Below are 19132 nucleotides of genomic sequence, written 5' to 3' on the forward strand. Positions count from 1 at the left end.
TATATTGTATTGCGAGAATTTTGTATCATATCCGGTTTATTTGTCGTCAGGTGGCGCTTATTTGGCGCAAACGTTTCAACCTCCCTCAATTTCACATAAATTTGCAGTAGTTGTTACCGTCGGTATTTTAGCAAACGAACTGCTGGCTATGGCTATGAACCAATCTGGCTTAGACGATCTGCTACCTTCATATATGTCTCTCAAAACATTGAAGCCAAGATCGTTTCTCACTCATGATCAGGTATACTCAACTAGTAATATAAGAGCACGACGCTATCATGTTATTTATTTTATTTAACTGCAACAATAATCGAGACCTTTAGGCATTCGCTAATTTTATCAATGATTTAAATGTGTAGCACATTTTAGCGAAAGATACTATAGTTCTACTCATAATGGCACCAATATATGCTCAATATTTCCTACACCGGATTCATCTCCAATTTATATAGCATATCATAGCCAGTTAGGAGGCTAATTGAGTGAAAATACATAATTTAAACAATAAGTTAGTTTGGGGTCATGGCTTACCATCTCTTGAACCAACAAAAGGACTGTTACTGTATATATATATATATATATATATATATACATTGTATATATATATATACATTGTATATATATATACATTGTATATATATATATATATACATTGTATATATATATATAGATTTTTTTTACTGTATATATATATCTCAATGTTTGTTTCTCTGTCATTTGTTTGTCCAGTTATAAGCGATAAAGTTTTAGCAGCAAAAAAATCACAATTGTACTGGATTTGAACTCGCAACATTCAAATTGCAAGTCAGCAAACAAGCACCCGTAACCACTTGGCTAAGCCATTTTTAACTTTTTATCTATCCTTATAACGATTGCAGGTTACCGACTAAATATGTACTATTCATTAAGTAATAATAACTTTTGGGTTTGTTTTTTTTTCGGAATTTTTCCAAGGCCATTAGCGAATCTATTTTTTCAATTTGTCATTTTCAAATGTACCGTTACACTCCTATTTCTTGTTTCTCTTAAGGGTGATAGCTAAATCTACAAAGTAAAAAGACAAAGTACCATTGTGCGCTTCACTGCTATATGTTTATACCAGTATTGAGAGGTACCAGTATCGTTCATCAAAACTTTGATTACAATGAGCTTCTGTTGTAACAGTAACCTTTTTATACACCCACTTCTATGTAGTCATTGTTATTATTGGTTCAAAATATTCATTTCTATTTATTTTTTTTATCAGTTCGTAGTGATTGTACCAGTATCGAATCATTTTTCGTTGTAATCATTGTAGCAAAACAGACTATCTAGTCATTACTTGCTAATTATTTCACATTTAAACACCTTTGCACCTAAAGTTGTTTTATTTTTCTCTAAAGTTGTTTGAACTGCCCAAAACATGTTTCTCAAGATATTAAGTTTGAAAGTTAGAATGGTAGATGTTTTATATGTTATTTGAAATTAAATTTTTTGTGCAAAGACTTTTATTACCTGGGCAACGCCGGGCATTCAATTACAGTGTAACCTCTGTTTTCGAACGACTCGCAGTTCGAACAAATCGGAGTCCGAACAAAAAATTCAAGCAATTCTTGCTTCGTAGTTTGAACAAAAATTGGAGTTCGAACGCCGGATGCTTAGCGGCGTTGACCGTGACCATTGTCGCATGCTGACGTGCTGCGTTTTGCTCTCGCATTTTATATAGGTGTACGAAGTATTTTAGCCCCTAATCATGCCTCCAAAGAAAGTCGGTGCAATCAGCAAAGCTGCTACAAGTGAAAAAAGAAAAGTAGTGCGTACAACTATTGCATTTAAGAAAGAAATAATAGCTAAATATGAAGGTGTGCGAGTGTCTGATCTTGCTAAGGAATACAGCATGGCAAAATCTACGATCAGTACGATATTAAAGAATAAGGAGGCTGTGAAATCTAGTGATATGGCTATGGGAGTGAGTGCTATAAGCAAGCAAAGGCCGCCAGTTTTGGAAGAGGTTGAAAAACTTTTGATGATTTTCATAAATGAAAAACAGTTAGCAGGAGATAGTGTAAATGAAGAGATTATTTGTGCGAAAGCACTAGAAATGTACAGTGATTTGTTAACGAAAGACCCGTCACTTATTGTTGAAGGATCTGAATTCAAGGCTAGCAGAGGATGGTTCGAAAAGTTCAAGAGGAGATGTGGCATCCACAATGTGGTTCGACATGGGGAGGCATCAAGTTCGGACAAGACTGCAGCGGAAAAATTCAAGATCGACTTTGCCAGTTTCGTTAAACAAGAAAATTATCTTCCCCAGCAGATTTTCAACTGTGATGAAACTGGTCTTTTCTGGAAGAAAATGCCACGGAGGACATACATTACATGCGAGGAGAAGTCCATGCCAGGTCACAAGCCAATGAAAGATCGCTTCATGCTTTTACTGTGTGGCAACGCAAGCGGGGATTGTAAAATCAAGCCTCTACTTGTTTATCATTCGGAGAATCCGAGGGCATTTAAGGCCAACAACATAATGAAAAGCAAATTACCTGTTATGTGGAGGACAAACTCCAAGGCTTGGCTAACGAGGCAATTTTGCACCGAGTGGGTGCATGAAGTTTTTGGCCCAGAAGTAAAAAATATTTGGAGAAGAGTTTGCCACTACGCTGCTTTTTGTTAATGGATAATGCCCCTGCACATTCTCCAGGTTTGGAGGACGACTTGATGGAGGAATTTGATTTCGTCAAAATTAAGTTTCTGCCTCCAAATACCACCCCGTTACTACAACCCATGGACCAGCAAGTTATTGCCAACTTCAAGAAGCTCTACACGAAATATCTCTTCCAAAGGTGCTTTGAAGTCACGAATGACACTGAACTGACCCTGCGTGATTTTTGGAAGCACCATTTCAACATCGTGCACTGCATCAACATCATCGATAAAGCATGGGACGCTGTGACCTATCGGACGATGAATTCTGCTTGGAGGAAGTTATGGCCCGAGTGTGTCAGCAAGCGAGAATTAGAGGGTTTCGGTGTTGCAGGGACCAGCACGAGTGCTCCTGTTGAGGAGGAGGAACCCGACCTCGTTGATGACATTGTGTCTGTGGGCAAGAGCTTGGGCTTGGAGATTGACAACGATGATGTGGAGGAACTCCTGGACGAACATCAAGCCGAGCTCACCACAGAAGAACTCCTCCACCTTCAGAATGAGCAGAAGAAAAAGTTGGAAGAGGAGATGTCCTCCGAGGAGGAGGAAGCAAGAAAGGATGCCCCGACGTCCGAGATTAAACAAATGTGTAGCAAATGGGCAGAGTTACAGAATTTCGCCAAACTCCACCACCCCAATAAAGCTGCAGCCACCAGAGTCGTCAATGACTTTAACGACACTCATGAACCATTTCCGAAAAGTGCTAAAATGAAGGCAGAAGCAAGTGTCATTGGATAGATATTTTAAGAGAAAAGAACATCCTGTATCCTAAAAAATCCTATTCATAATTCTTTTTTTATCCTTTTTTTATTTTTACACGTTCATATTAGCGTAATCTTTCGTATGGAAGATTACGATAATTACATTACGTTTTTTGGGTTACATTTGTTTATGTTATTTGTGTCTTTACCATTTTGCTTAACATTTTCTGAGATATACATTGCTTTTTATGTATTAGTCAGCATTTTAATGTGCAATTTCATGCATAAAATAATGTATAAAATACATGTACTAACAAGGTAAACATTCAGGGTGTTGGAACGGATTAAAATGATTTACATTATTTGTAATGGGAAAAATGATTTCGGTGTTCGAACAACTCGGTGTTTGAACAACCTTCAGGAACGGATTATGATCGAGAACCGAGGTTACACTGTAGTATATATTTTATGTGAGGTCATTTCCGGACTGTTGAGCTGTGCAGATGTGTTTTCGGCGCTCTTCCAATACTGTTTAAATCGTCATTTGACGAAAGCTAATTGTTGTGTATATTTATATTATCTTTAGCTAAACATCATTATTATTATCGATAACTAAATAGTTATTTAGCATACACGTTCTTATTCTAATTTATTTAAATTAACTTTCTTTACCCCAGTGTGAGTTTTTAACTATCAATTAAATTTTAATTCTATTCATCATCATGAGTGGAAAAGAGCCGCCAGAGTGCTTGAAGTTCCAAGTGAAGTTTCTGAAAAAAATTGTCATTGCAAATCCATATGATGCATGTTTTAAATGGTGTCACCAAAAATGTTCAAACACTCCAAATGACCTCTTCAATTTTATAGCAAACAGCAATTGTAGACTATAATGGTTATTGTCAAAACAGTGTTCTGGCTTTCTAATCTCTCAATGATAAGATTAACAAAGTTGAACTCAATCCACCAGAATTAAACATTGAGACGAAGTCTAATTCACAAGACTTTTCTGATAAACTAGATATAGTCGAAACAGATATAAATGCTTTGTTTTCATATAGATCTGACATGACAAATGTTATAAAAAAATAACTTTTTAAATTTGGAGATTTCTTATCTCCAAGTTGTTGGAAATTTTATCCAAGCCTGTTCTGATACAGTATCAGAGGGGCGATCCAAACATGCATTAGTAATCAAATTGATAAAGAAAAAGCTAAGCCCAGTAATGATAATAAAAGCAGCGATGAAGATCAAAGTAAGAAAACCCTGATAATTTGGGGCATAAACGATGATCGAGAACTATCCGTTTTTGAACAAGTTGATAATTTAATTGAAGAATGTCATCTTTCTGTAAAACCCAACATTGGCAATGTAGTACGGCTTTGGGAAAAAGACCACAGAAGACAGTAACAAGATAAGACCAATTAAGGTAGTCACATTCGAGTTTCAAACGTGGGAATTAATTAGACGAATCAGTGCTTTAAAAAAACTGGCATTTCTGCAAGACTTGATCTAAGCGAAAGTGATCAAAAAAGATTCTTCATTAATGAAGCAATTATGGGAAACTATAGATGCGGACAAGCAGGGAATTTACAAAATAGTAAAAGGGAATAGTAATAGTAAACTTTTCATGCCTATTTATGAAAATAGGCATGAAAAGTTCTTGAGTAGATTACTTGCAAACACTAGATCTATAAAGGGTAAATTAGTTGAAATACAAGCAATGGCTACAAACTGTAATATACTAAGTTTTACGGAAACACATTTAGATACCACATTTCCAAGTCACCTGATTTTTGAGGCGCAGAATAAAACCATATATCGTAAAGATCGAAATATGTATGGTGGTAGTGTATTAATGGCATTAGATCAAAATTTAAAGTTATCGGTGATCATTCCTGAGTCTAATTCTGAAGCTATCAGTGTAGGCCTATTAAACAACACGAACAATATAGCACTTGTAGTTTCATATATATACCGCTCAGTAGATTACATAATCAACTACCTATGTCAACCAAATGTTAAATATCCAGGAATACATCACATGATATTAGGAGCTTTAATTTACCTGGAGTAAATTTGTGTGATCTAAATTCTCATAGCATCTAGGTAAACAGTAATGCGTTCCTACCATGTTTTAATTATCTAAATTTGCAACAATTATTTGAGGTCGCCACGCATGTACAAGGAAACATCCTAGACCTTGTATGTACAAACAATAAAATGGCAATAGATAATTAGAAGTCGTAAATCTTGGATTATCGAATCATTGCATGATAAAATTGTGCTACAGGTTTTCTCTAGACAGATATATCTCAAAAAGGTGCCAAACAAGACTTTGAGACTAAAAATGTTGACCATTCGTCTTTCTCCCAATTACGGCAATCACACAAAACAGAATTAGATATGCTTATATTAAATGATGAAGGAATAAATTTTGTTTGAGTTACTTTCCAGAGAAAATTTATTAAATTCACTTGTTGGTAAAATAAAACCTAGAATACCACAGGGAAATGAACCCAAATGGTTTAGCAAAAAGATCTGTCAGAAAACAGCGAAAAATATCTAATGACTCTAAGCGTAATGGAAATGAACACAAGCTTTCCAAGTATAAAATTATATGCAGAAGTAATAATAAAGAGTTTAAAATTATGGCAAAAAAGTATCTGCTCAGAAAATTATACCAGCCACTGTCAGAAGGAATAAGCGAACCATTATTTAGCTATATCAAAATGGTAAAGGCCTTTGAATCTACAATTAATAAGTTAAAAACACAACAAGAATTTGACAGATGATCCTCGTGAGATGTCAGATATACCGAATAAATACTTTTGTAGCATATACTTACAACAAGCTGAAATTGAAAACCACACCAAAAGTGAAACTGATACATTAAATCAGCAAATGTCGGTATGTAAAGATGGAGTAATGAAATTAATTGAAGAACTAAAAATAGAAATGCTTTTGGACCAGATGCTTTTAAGAAGGAATACTCATGCATAGATATTGCTGCCACCGCAACAATTATATTTCAAATTTCAATTATTCCACACAAAAATGGAGATTGCCAAATAGCTGGAAAATAGCAAATGTCTGTCCTATACTAAAAGGTGGGATAAACATGATCCAAAATATTATTGACCCATTTCACTTATAAGCACACTCTGCAAGTTATTTTAACATTTTGTTTCACATCAGTCGCTTGAAGAAGTTGATAGCATGATAGCCAACATGTCTTTAGAAAGGGTTTTTCCTGTATCACTCAATTTGTGACTTTCCTAAATGACCTGCAGAAGTCCCGAGACAACAAAAAACTGTACATGCTGCCATCTTAGGCTTTTCAAAAAGCTTCTGATAAAATAGATCATAACAAATTAATATTCAAGTTACAATCTCAATACAATGTAAATCCTAAGCTTTTGTTGTGGATACAAGATTTTCTGTCTAAAAGGTATCAACAGTTTATGGTGAATGGTCGACTTTCAGAAATGTTGCCAGTTACATCTGGAGTTCCTCAGGGCTTTGTTCTCGGTCCAGCGTTGTTTATCCTATACATAAATGACATAGCTACTATGATAAAACATTTAAAAGGCAGGCTTTAGCCGATGGTTTCTTGCTTGACCATGATATTAAATCAAAACAGGACTGCATAGAATTTCAGGATGACCTTAATAGACTTAATACATTTGTATATAAATGGAAGATGCAGTTAAATCCTGTAAAATTACATTATAATGTTTGGATAAGATATCCTTAAAAATGACCACCTGTACGGTCAACCCGTGAGCTGTGTGGAAACTATAAAATATTTAGGTGTAAATATTAGTAGGAATATTACCAGAGATGTGCATAGTGAAACAGTGTGTAAAGAAGCAGCTTTTAGGATGCTTGGATTGATAAAACCTGTACTATTTCGGGCTTCTCCCAAAGTAAAGTATGTAGCATACCTCTCCTTATGTAGACTGTTCCTGGAATATACAATGGAAGCTTGGGATCCATACGGGGTAAAGCACATAAATATGCTTGAAAGAATTCAGTCACAGGTGATCAGGTGTATTGGAAGTGCCAAAGGGGAGAGATTTTTTAGTAATGATAGCAAGAGATGGTTAAATCTAGATTTGCTTCAAGTCCGGAGAACTAGTGTTCGTAGAAACATTCTCTTCGAAATCATGCTAAGTTCCCAATTCTAAATGATTTATATGGCCAAGTTATTGAGATCGTTAACAACATACAAACAAGGTCTGGTACAAAAGCTTTTACACGCAACATTGATCATTACCTTTTCAGTTTTTTCACTGCGCACCACTAGGGAACTTAATTAACTAAATTAAGTGGACTAAATTAACACCATTTTTTGAAATTCTGCATACAGCTTTTTCATGCCTTTCATGTTCCTTCTAGACTGAGTGAGCTAATCTACTATGCTTTATTGTAAGATATTTTAGTAAAGACCATCAAGGAGATCCTCCCCTTCCCCCATCAAAAGAAGTCTATAGAATAAACAAAGAAGATATATATACCCTAAAACCTTTAATTGAACACAAACTCTATTTGAACGCCACCTCCAATACCGCCAATTGAGTGGGCTACTGTCCATATCGCTAAGCGTACTAATAATAGCCATGAGAGCAAGCTTTGGTGATGTTGCATAATGCAGAGTGTTATGCTTATTTTGACTGACAAAATGGCTCATATCCATCAAGTCTTTTTGACGTCATCACCCTGTTTGCACATGCGCCCGTCCACGAAAAGGCTGCCATCTTTGTAGAAAACCATCGTCATTCTCTTGATTAATAGTATTTTCGGTGTTGTTTTGATATTAAAATAAAAAATTTGCAAACAAAAGCATTGTTTGCAATAATTAATTGCAAAGCTTCATGTTTTTAATGATAAAAGTTGTCCATAAAGATGGCAGACAACGATAGAATGACGTCGCGAAAAAACGAAGGATTGCCTAATGAATCTGTTGTATCTCGCATAGCTTAATTGGTTGGCTTTATTGCCTGGTGTACAGGAGATTCCGAGATCACATCTAGCACGAAGTGGATCTTTCTTTCCTAGTTTTAATAGCTGGAAAGACTGAACGGCAGAGTTTAAGATTATATATATCTTTTTTATCTTTTCGGAAGAGGATTCTATAAACTACACATGTGTTATTTTTAGTTTGGAAGATGCAGGCAAGTCTCCGACTTTGAAAAACTGAATAGAATTGGAGAAGGAACTTATGGGATAGTCTGTAGGTTATCAAATTCTTCAAATGCATGAATTCTTTACACGATAATTTAAAAAAGCTTCTTTATCATATATAACACCAGCGTCCCCCAATCTTTATTTTTAGACCGAGCACGGGACACAATTAATCAAGAGATCGTTGCCTTAAAAAAAGTGCGAATGGATGACGAATTTAAAAAGTCAGGCTTACCAATAAGCGCGCTCAGAGAAATCACTCTCTTGCTCAATCTCAACCATAAGAACATTGTTGATCTGCATGGTGTTGCCGTTGGAAAATCTCTGGATAGGTAGGTTTTATATTATATTCATGCATCTTATAGTGTAATGTGGTTGTATCACGCACTATTAACACAATAGTAATTTCATAAAAATGTTCAATAGAAATTGTGGCTTCATGCTTGTTCAGTTTCATAAACCAACTATACTAATAGTAATAACAGTTATACTGACACCTTTTAACTTTATGTGGCATGCGTAGAACTGTGCAGACTAACAACACCTTTTACGACAACGCTTTTTATAGTGGGTGGAAAGCCATTCTCAAATTTGCAGCAGCATCCTTGCTAGATTGAAGTACTCAATCCTAACTTCATAGTACATGTTGGTTTTGTCGCGATTTTAAAGTGGTTGTAGAGCATCCACGCAGGAACAAACCACATGCAAGTATTGTGTGCACACATAGGACTAAAATTTTTCTTATAACTCGTTTGGTTCATTTAACTTGTCATGCATTTAATCAATTTATCATCGAGTAATCTTGTTTGCTTTGTTTTTTATAGTCTGTTTCTTATAATGGAATACTGCGAGCAAGATATTGCCAGTCTTCTTGATAACATGCAAAAGCCATTCACGGAATCTCAAGTCAAATGCATCATGCTCCAAGTATTTGCTGGTTTGAAGTACCTGCATGATAACTTCATTCTTCATAGAGACGTGAAAGTTTCCAATTTATTAATGGACTTTCGTGGGGGTGTCAAGTTAGGTATACGCTAATAAGAGTCACCGTAGAATCCTGTAAACTTAAGTATAACATCTTTTTTTCAATTTACAAAATCTGATGCTGGTATTCCCAAATCAACTATGTTAAAATTTTGCTTGCCATGCTGCTAAGCTGTCAATAATGCTACCAAACTGGAGTTTTTATGTCATAGCTACCAAGTGTTTATAATGCCAAGACTTCTAGCACCAATAGATTAAATCATATCCACTTATTTGCTATCAGCATATGGTTAAAACCTTTTTCTAATGAGCCGATTTATTCAGATACAAGTTAAATATGTTTTGAGTTTTATAAACTTAGTTTTATTTTTATGAGATGAAACGATTTCAAACTTCAGTAAGGTTTTCGCTTATTTAATAAAAAGACAGTTTTGGTTTTAGCTGATTTTGGACTAGCAAGGAAGTATGAGATCCCCTCCAAACCGATGACTCCTAGAGTTGTGACTCTCTGGTAGGTGTTACTGGTGATCTGATGTTAAAGACTTTGTATTTCTTTTTTGCATGAGAAGAACTAACATTTATTTGCTGTGATTTCTCAGGTCTAATACAGTTCTCGTATCGTAGCATTTTGCATTAACTCGTTATGTGATTTGTGTAATGTTGTTCATCCTTGTACATGACACTTATTTTTGGCACTAGTTCATGATATCTAACCTACAAGCGTATATATGAATATGCAAACCCATAGCTTATTGTACTTAAAAATTATTTTGGTCTGGTTCTGCAGGTATCGAGCACCGGAGCTGCTGTTTGGACAGAAAGAGCAAACAGTAGCTATAGATATGTGGTGAGTGTTGTATAGTCATCGCATGTAGGTAAATTAATATGTAAAGTAAATATTTCAGGAACATGATTTTACCATGTAATATCAGCTAATTCAGCCAGTTGATTACTACACGCAGGGCAGCAGGGTGTGTCTTTGGAGAGCTGCTACTTAATCGTCCCCTTTTAGCTGGAAAGTCGGAGCTCCATCAAATTGATTTGATAATTGATATGTTTGGATCACCAACTAAAGCTATTTGGCCTGTAAGTTACACATCATCACTTTTTTGTAATTTTCAAGAATTAGTACAAAAACTCATAACTGCTGCTTCAACCATCTGGTTATTTTTCAGGAATACGAAAATCTTCCCACAGCTAAGAATTATACATTAAGAAAGCAGCCGTAAGTGTTTAAGTGTTGTTTCTCTTGTTATTGTTCTGTATTTGATTTTGTTTTATTTTTAGTTATCTTTCCACTTTTATTCTCTTCAGGCCTTTTGCTCACAACAAGTACTAGACAACTTTGCTGATTTCTAAATAACTGAGCTCAAGATATGTGGCTTTCTTTTTTGCACTAGTCTTTTTGGCATCCGTGTTTTTAAAACTAGTTGTAGGAAGGTATAATGCACTGTTTAACATTGTTCGAGCGTCATGGAACCACATCACATACATAACTGTATCGTTTTTTACTGATTCACTAAACAGCCTTGTTGAGACAGTCAAAATGTCGTGTTAAGTATGCTTCAGTTGCAGGGTTAAATATTTGCCTGAATTTTATGGCAAACATTAAAAAATTGCCATGTTAAAAGTTGGTACAGTGAGGTAATCTCAATGTAGGTTGGATTGTACGTAATACATACCACTTCTTCCTGAAAATGTTCTTTTATCATCTTGCATTCGCAATACCGCTCTATTGTTTCTTGTGGCAGATACAATAATTTGAGACAAAGCTTCCCGTGGGCGAATGACTCGTGTATAAGACTTCTCAACTTCTTGTTCACCTACAATCCTTCCAAGCGAGCTACAGCCGCAGACTGTTTAGAGAGTTCATATTTTAAGGAGGCTCCTCTTCGTAAGTCATGTTCTTCTAAAGTACAGATACCATTGTTAGCTACATATAATCAGTGCTGAGTTACTCTTCAGAAGTAGCATGAGCTCCTCTATTTTGCTTGCTTGGCACGTGCCTTGTCTGAGGTAGCAAGTCTTATTCTCTATATACTGTAAAACCTTCAAGTGAACGCCATGGTGCTCTATTTTTCAACCCTTCCTTTATAGTGGTGGTCAGTTGGAGGTGGCGTTCAAATAAAGGGTGGCGTTGTATTTTTTAAATGGCTCATCAGAATTTTGGGAAGATAAGTTTAGCCCTTTTACGTCAAAGTGAATGCCGCCTATATTTTGGAGCAACGTATTGTAACCTTTTGGATGTAATTAATCTACTAACCTACTTCCAACTTGTCAAAAATCTCCTAATAAATATGTACATGTATTGAGAAACAGAAATATTACTTCCGGTTGCTATCTATTGCTTGCAATTAACCTGTAGTCATATGATAGTCTGTGTCCTGCTTTGCAATTTGTTGGAGCTTTCAATTTTTACTTCATTCTAAATTTGAAAACATATTTTCGTTTTATCTGTATAGCTACCAATATTACATAAAAGCTCATTGCACTCAATAATATATTTGCTACAGTTAGCAGCCAAAATTAGCTTTTTATGCGCAATAGAAAGGAGTTACAAGGGTCAATCAATTGTAAGATCAGATTACCGCAATGATGCATTCAAATAATACGCTATAAATATTTCTCAAAGTATATCCGTATGTCGTGTATTGTATATCTGTCGGTTTTCCGGCTACAGATCTTAAAATCTTTATATTCCGCATTCCGATAGATTTGGGCTTATGTCGATTTTCGCATCGACGAGTGTTTTATCGGATGTTTTACCGGATGCTCTACCACTGACCTAGAACGTGATCAGATACGTTGTCATATAAAATATACACCATGCGTGTGCTAACTATTTTAGCCTTGGGTTTTCCACCTTTCTGTACACCATAGCAAACAAAAATTACAAAAAATCCGAGTTGAAAACCAACATTTGGAGTCAATCATTGTGCAGGTTGACCATCTTGTCAATGGTAAATGTTTAATATATTAAATATAAAAAACTAATACAAAATAAATATAAAAATCGTGAAATGTTACAGTTATATATACAAGAATCGTTTTTTCTTGTAGTGTACATTCCGTTTAAATAAGATAAGTTTAATAACAAAAGCGGGAGTTGTTTACGCTGTTGCCTAGACAGCGCCATATTGACTTACCTAAATTTATCAATAACTCCGAAGAAACTAATAATACGGAATTTTATTGGCAGTTTGTGAGCGTGCCCATTATATCGTTTGCTAGTGAATTGCCCACGTGTGTTAAGGCACACGCCAGCGATACCTCCGCCCTCGTCATGACGCTCGCGATAATATCGCCTAGTGTGTTTGTACCTTTATTGATGTAAACGATTCATTATTAAGGCTAGAAGGCCTCGGAGAGACCCTCTATATATAGTGTTACAAACTTTAAAAAGACACATTCTGGTGTAGTTTTTTTAGACAAATCCAATGGTATACTTGGTTTGTTCACCAGACAAACGGTTCTCATTTTATGAATCAGAATGTAGTTTCGAAGTCATGTTTTTCATGCAAAATATCTGGATGAAAGTTCAGTGTATCCACTTTAAAAGTGGTTATTATAGTGCCAAACAGTGTATATAATGACAATATGGAAGCAGAATTTTCAATTACAATTTTTATTCAAGTAAAAAAGAGACAAAAAGTCATATATGCGAAATCAGGTTGGAGTTTGGGTCGTGGGTTGGACCCCCTACACAGAGAAGAAAAATTCTGAGACCATAGATACATCAGTTAGGTTTCAAGGATTAGCCATACAAAATTTTAAGTCGATATCTTTAAAATTGACAAAATGACAGCGTTTTAAAGATTGAAAACACTAACAAAAAGCAAATAATGAGAAAACGCTGCCTAAAGTTTGGGAATAGAAAACGGATGATTTCTTCATAGTTATGGGCAGCTGGATTGTCTCATACACTTTTAAAACCCTCCACTTGAATATTTATTATTAAAACCCTCCACTTGAATATGTATTATCATCTGGTGCAGCTGACCTTCTGTTTGCCTTCCTAGCAGCAATTACCACAGGTTCAGCTGCCTTGTTTCCACGTACCACCCGGCAGCGATCAATATCTCGGGCATATTGTCTCTGGAAGTGGTCAACATTCAGTCCAAGTTATGAGTGTTTTAAATGGATTTGACATACTTTTTAGTGGCAGTAATGGAAAGAGCACACTTGAATTATATAGGAAACATATTTTTTTAACAATTTTTTTGAAAAAAAATACTATTTTGAGGGTGCCTTCTAACCTTAATACACTTTTGTGGACACCTCTTTACTGATCACTTGATATTATGACTTCATAAAAATCGACAGTTGTCAAAGCGATGGTCAAATGGAGGTGGCTTTCAAATAGAGGGTGGTGCTCTATTTTTCAACCCCTCTCTCATCATGGCGGTTAAATGGAAGTGGCATTCAAATAGAGGTGGCATTCCATTAGAGGTTTTACGGTAACTGAAAATATATATTTAGAATATACCCTAGGACACTTATATTTCGCTAGTATTTAGTTTCGTGAGTAGCAAACAGAGTAAAATTTTGCTGCAACTTAATTTCGCAGCTCTGATGAGTAGGAAAATATAGTGATGTGAAAATAAATGCAGTGGAACAAACATAATTAGATTCCTCAGGTTCAGTTTACCGATAAGGAAAAAAATTCAATTTGGGACTAGTTTGTAATTGTAAACTGCAGGTAGAATCGTGTAGGTGAGATTGATAATGCAATTTGATTGCTTGCTACCATTTGTTTCTTGGACTATCAATGAACAAAGCTATTTAATTTTGCGTTTTCGCTCGTTCATTATGATAGTTTAGTTTCGCACATGAAATTTTTGCCAGAGGATGACTCCGCGAAAACGCGAAAGTTAGTTGAGGCGAATACATAAGTGTCCTAGGGTATGTGGTTTTTAATTTATAGGTAATGAATAACCTGTTTGATTTAAATTTTAGAAAAGTTGTAAAATACGGACAAAGTTATTGTTGCATGCGATTTTCATGCAGATTACAGCATTTCTAGCGCTCTAATAATCAAGTGATTTTTTTCAAGTTATTGTTCAGTCCGAAGTATCGATTTCCTATAGGCTTCCTTAATTTACAGTTTCTAGGACTCGCAATGCAAGTTATTTTGGTTAGGTGATGGCTACAGTATAATTGTTTGCATTACTATTAATTTCTCTATCATAACTGTAGTAATTGCTAAAGTTTTCTTTTCAAATTCATTAGTGTCATTTAGCGTCCATTTTCATCTATATATATACAAAAGGGTTAGTGTGTACGCGTGTAAATTTCTAAATGGCTTCATACAATTGTTGCAAAATTCACCTTTTAATGAAAGTTTTAGAAATAAAGTTTTCCAAAATTTCTCAAGCTTTTAAAATTTAAATCTCAAATAAATACAAATATATAACAAGGCAAAAAGAATATGTTTGTTATCCGTCATCTTAAATGCCTACAAATCTTCTTACTAACGGATTCTAAAAGAAAATTTTTCTGATCGAAAAAGTTTAACTTGGTTTAAAATATGCCTAAATATGTTTTCTGCTAAATATAGGCCAAAAACCTATGACCCTGAAAAACCTTCTGTATTTGAGTTGTAATTTTTTAGAATAGGTTTGTTGCTATTTATCTTTGTTAGTTGTTTGCCATTACTCTAGATTACTACTCTCTCTTTTCTGTATTCCTCATCCGTGGAAAACCCATTATATGTATTTAGACATGTCACAGTGAGATTTATTTGTTTATGCTCTGTAATCACTGTTGTAGATCACTTTTGATTCTAGTGGCTATTTATGCTGGATATCTACCAAAATTAAAATTAGTCCTGTGATATAGGCCTGGTGATTATCCACATAGATGCATACATCTATGAGATGGATAGATTGATTAACATGTAGGAAGGGAAAGTGAATGAGAGAATAATTTTAGGAAAAAAACTTATTTAGCCAATGAGGGTATTTTAACGTGTAATATAAAATTATAAAATATACTAAAATATAAAATTGCTGTTCATTTAAATTTTGTTACATATTTATTTTCTTCCAAATAGTTAATGCTCCAATTTAGAAACTTGATTTAAATTCTCTAAAATTGACTTCTGTAACTTATCTAGTGTAACACATTATACAGCCACGACAAACCTGTTGTAAGCATAACTGTGGCAAGGCTTCAACTATAGCTGTAAATCTATTGTTGATAACAGGTTATTGCCTTTTGAACATCGTTAATCATTAGCATATGAGTATGGATCTCTTCCACTTTTTTGCAAAATATATACATACTTACAATGGCAGTCGGACAATGCATTTTTTACATGCATTTTTATGTAAGCTTTATTTAGTCTGAAGATTTGTTACAGCCTGTTTGCCGGAACTGATGCCTTCATTTCCTGAACACAGAAATGCGAAGAGACCAGCTGCCAATCGTGAGCATCAAGCATCTCATAACGTAATCAAGAAGCGGAAGGCAAACGAAGGGCGTGATGTATGTGAATCTTAGCCCTCCTATTCTAACTCTGGTTTTATGTCTGGGCTATAATATATATATATAGATATATATATATATGTACGGTCAATTGTAAATTTATATATATGCATACAAATTTAATTTGTCCGGAAACCTACTTTGCAAAACTATCATCTGTTTAATTAAATATTTTTATAAAAGTTTCACTGTAGTTTCTTTAATTTATTTTACAGCAAAAAAAACTTCTTAATACATTCTGCTTAATAATTAATATTTGCTTTGAAAACAAATGCATTATTTGAGAGAAGTGTACAATAATACATTAATTGAGAGATAAACCAACAAAACGCCACTTTTATTATTACTTTACCTTAGAGATAGGAGAATGAACTGGTTGACTTGGTAATTCAGGGGACATACGGTGCATAGTTAGAAGTGGTGATAGAGGTACAGAAGTCTAGCAAGGCAAGATTTTCATGTTTTACAACCAAAAATGCTCCTGGATTCATATGAATTGCTTGTAAATAATCTCAAAAGAATTTCCTACTTTTTAGTTTCTCTTCCAACCAACTGCATATAATTTATAAACCATCATTTTTAGGTCAACAAGTAGTGCACTCATGCAAGCGCATGAGCTACTTACTGACCTCCTAAAGGTGAGAGTTTATAAATGTTTCTCTGAGGTTTCTGAGACTGATGGACTAACACAATCGCTATAAAACTGTGGTACGCTGTAGGGTAATCTACGATGAGCTGACATAAATGTGTGAGCTTAGCTTCACTCTAACATAGACTACGAGAAGTTTTCATCTTCAGCTCCATCTCTTCAAATATAAATTTCGACATTTCTTTGTATGTTAGGCAAGTGAAATGTTCAAGGCAATCATTAATACAGGTTTCATTGTATCAGTTCTGACTTGTACTTTTAATACTGACTTACCATACTAGCCTGTAAAATTTTCTGTTTGCAGAACGTTAAGCCAAGATGAAGGCCTAGAATGGGGTGCTGATGAGATCTTACACAGTTTTGTCGGGCTTCATGCCTTGGACAAACATGGCCCAAGTTGTTTGTGCAGAGTAATACAATGAACTTGTAGAATTAAATTGACCATGATGTAAAGAACAATTGGAACGCTCTACATTATGCATGATTACTGTTGGGTGATAATTTTCCTATGTACATGTCTATATACAAACGGTGTTATCCGGTTAAAAACTGCCCTAAATTCTAAAGTGTATGTACTTTTCTTTGCCTTATTTATATGTTTGTATATATATATATATTGCTGCATATGCGTGTACATAGTGAATATATTGTACATGTAAATCTTTCTAGGCAATTAAATACTTTTTAAATAAATTAGGAATCTTTGCCTCTTCGATTTGTGTTCCTGCAGCTGCTAGTTCCCACATGCCTGTGTCAACACTCTCCTTGGTAGTTAACAATTTGTCTTCGTTGGAAGCGAGTGTTCATCATGCGATTTTTTGTGATATTCTCTTTGACCATTCTGTCCATTAGGAGTGTTCAGAGCTTTTTCTTCAATGATGAATGCACAGCCTTGTTGGATAAACCGTAGGTATTATCTGCTAGATTCACTACACATATTTTACATCAGTCACAAGAGATACTCCATACAAGAAGCGCTAATTCCGATATTTTAGCAATAAAAATTGCAGCTGATATTGATAACTTAGGCAAGTGATTGCTTTCTTATCGGGTAATGGCAACATTCGACAAAAGGTTTTTTGAAAACCAGTATGACTCGGATAGCTTGATATATACTAATAACTGGTTTAACTCAATATTCAGTTTGAAGAGTTGATACATGGCTGCAAATAATCGTTTGTTTAGTATATTGATTGTACATCAATGTTATTTTGACTTGCATGCTTCTCTATTAAGATATGTTCCGACTATTATAGTCCACTATAAAATACTCTTCATTAAACCTACTGTCACAATCCATTAAAAGATAAGGTAGCCACAAATTACAATTTGAGCATATTTTAGTTGACTTGTGACCACTTGTTATTTCTGTCAGTGTATGGCAGTTGATGATAAGGTTCATTCAACTTTTCGAAGACACCATGTGGAAACATGTAAAACTAGCTACATTGCTGGAATATGAGTATTACGGAAGGATGAGTTAGTTACTGATGTGGCGCAGAATCTTCAACTGAGTTTGTGTAATAAACTTGCCTTACCATGACAGACAGAAACTCAAATAGTGACCTTACAATATTTCCTTTTGTTTATTTGAAAAAAAGAATTACAGGTTTATAATACTTTACATTGTTAGATATAGAAACGAAGAATCTGTTGCTGTCAGATTATCGGTAGAGAACTGCACTGCTGGCAGCATATATTGGAATTATCCGAAAGACACGAGTTTTGTCACTTTCAAATCCGCTTCTGACGCATCACAATTTGAAGTCTGTATAACTCCAGATCTTGGCTCATTTAAATGCTATGTCAGAGTTGATTCCTCAGGAAAGGTGTTTAATGTAGAAGAGCTAGGAGATAAAGGTAAGGCTAACCTGGCAGTGTCAGGATAAATTTCTATGTACAATAACTTATTACATAAACTCTTTTCAGTTGCCATAAAAAGCTGAAGTCATATGAGCCCCATTTACCTGGTAATTGTGACAAATCTTTACTATAATAAGTCAAGCTACTAGGAATAAAAGTGTTAGAAAAAAGACTGCCCTGCACAGGAATCACACCCACGTGTATAGATTCACAGCCAAGCGCACTACCATCTGCACCACTCCACCACCTTGCTGCTTCTGGGAATAATTTGGCTAATACTTATTGTTATTTGTACACATACTTATTACACATGACGATCTCTATAACAGGGACCGCCAGCCTACTAGTCTTTACAACATTTCACTAGTATAATCATTTGAAAAACCTATTAGAGAAGCAGAATAACAAGATTAGGGGCTCAGCCAGTAGTCAAAATTTTGATGGTTGCGTCAGGGAGATCATCTGATTGTAAAATATTTTCAAGCTACTCTGGCAGTTGTCAGTGTGGTGGGTATACTTTACTTAAACTTAAATGAGATTACTACTATTTATTGGAAGCAAAAAAGTGACATTTGAATGCTAT

At 34.9% G+C, this 19132-nt stretch overlaps 1 protein-coding gene across 3 annotated transcripts; it reads left to right on the forward strand.

Annotated features, from left to right (window-relative positions):
* The first annotated feature begins 12 nt into the window (after nt 1-12).
* Nucleotides 13-17385, forward strand: LOC137410207 (cyclin-dependent kinase 10-like). Of its 3 annotated transcripts, XM_068095786.1 has the most exons (12): nt 13-241; nt 8544-8616; nt 8719-8899; nt 9392-9594; nt 9993-10062; nt 10339-10398; nt 10514-10637; nt 10727-10776; nt 11303-11445; nt 15913-16037; nt 16621-16675; nt 16991-17385. In XM_068095786.1, exons 1-11 carry the CDS (start codon nt 149-151, stop codon nt 16630-16632), a joined length of 1134 nt encoding a protein of 377 aa, XP_067951887.1. In that variant the 5' UTR covers nt 13-148; the 3' UTR covers nt 16633-16675; nt 16991-17385. The 3 variants fall into 3 exon arrangements, with proteins under 3 accessions (XP_067951887.1, XP_067951886.1, XP_067951888.1); XM_068095785.1 differs by lacking the exon at nt 16621-16675; XM_068095787.1 differs by lacking the exons at nt 13-241; nt 16621-16675 and having other exon boundaries at nt 8573-8616; nt 8696-8899.
* Nucleotides 17386-19132: the final 1747 nt, after the last annotated feature.

Source organism: Watersipora subatra, chromosome 1 (assembly GCF_963576615.1).
Source record: "Watersipora subatra chromosome 1, tzWatSuba1.1, whole genome shotgun sequence".
Lineage (NCBI taxonomy): Eukaryota > Metazoa > Bryozoa > Gymnolaemata > Cheilostomatida > Watersiporidae > Watersipora > Watersipora subatra.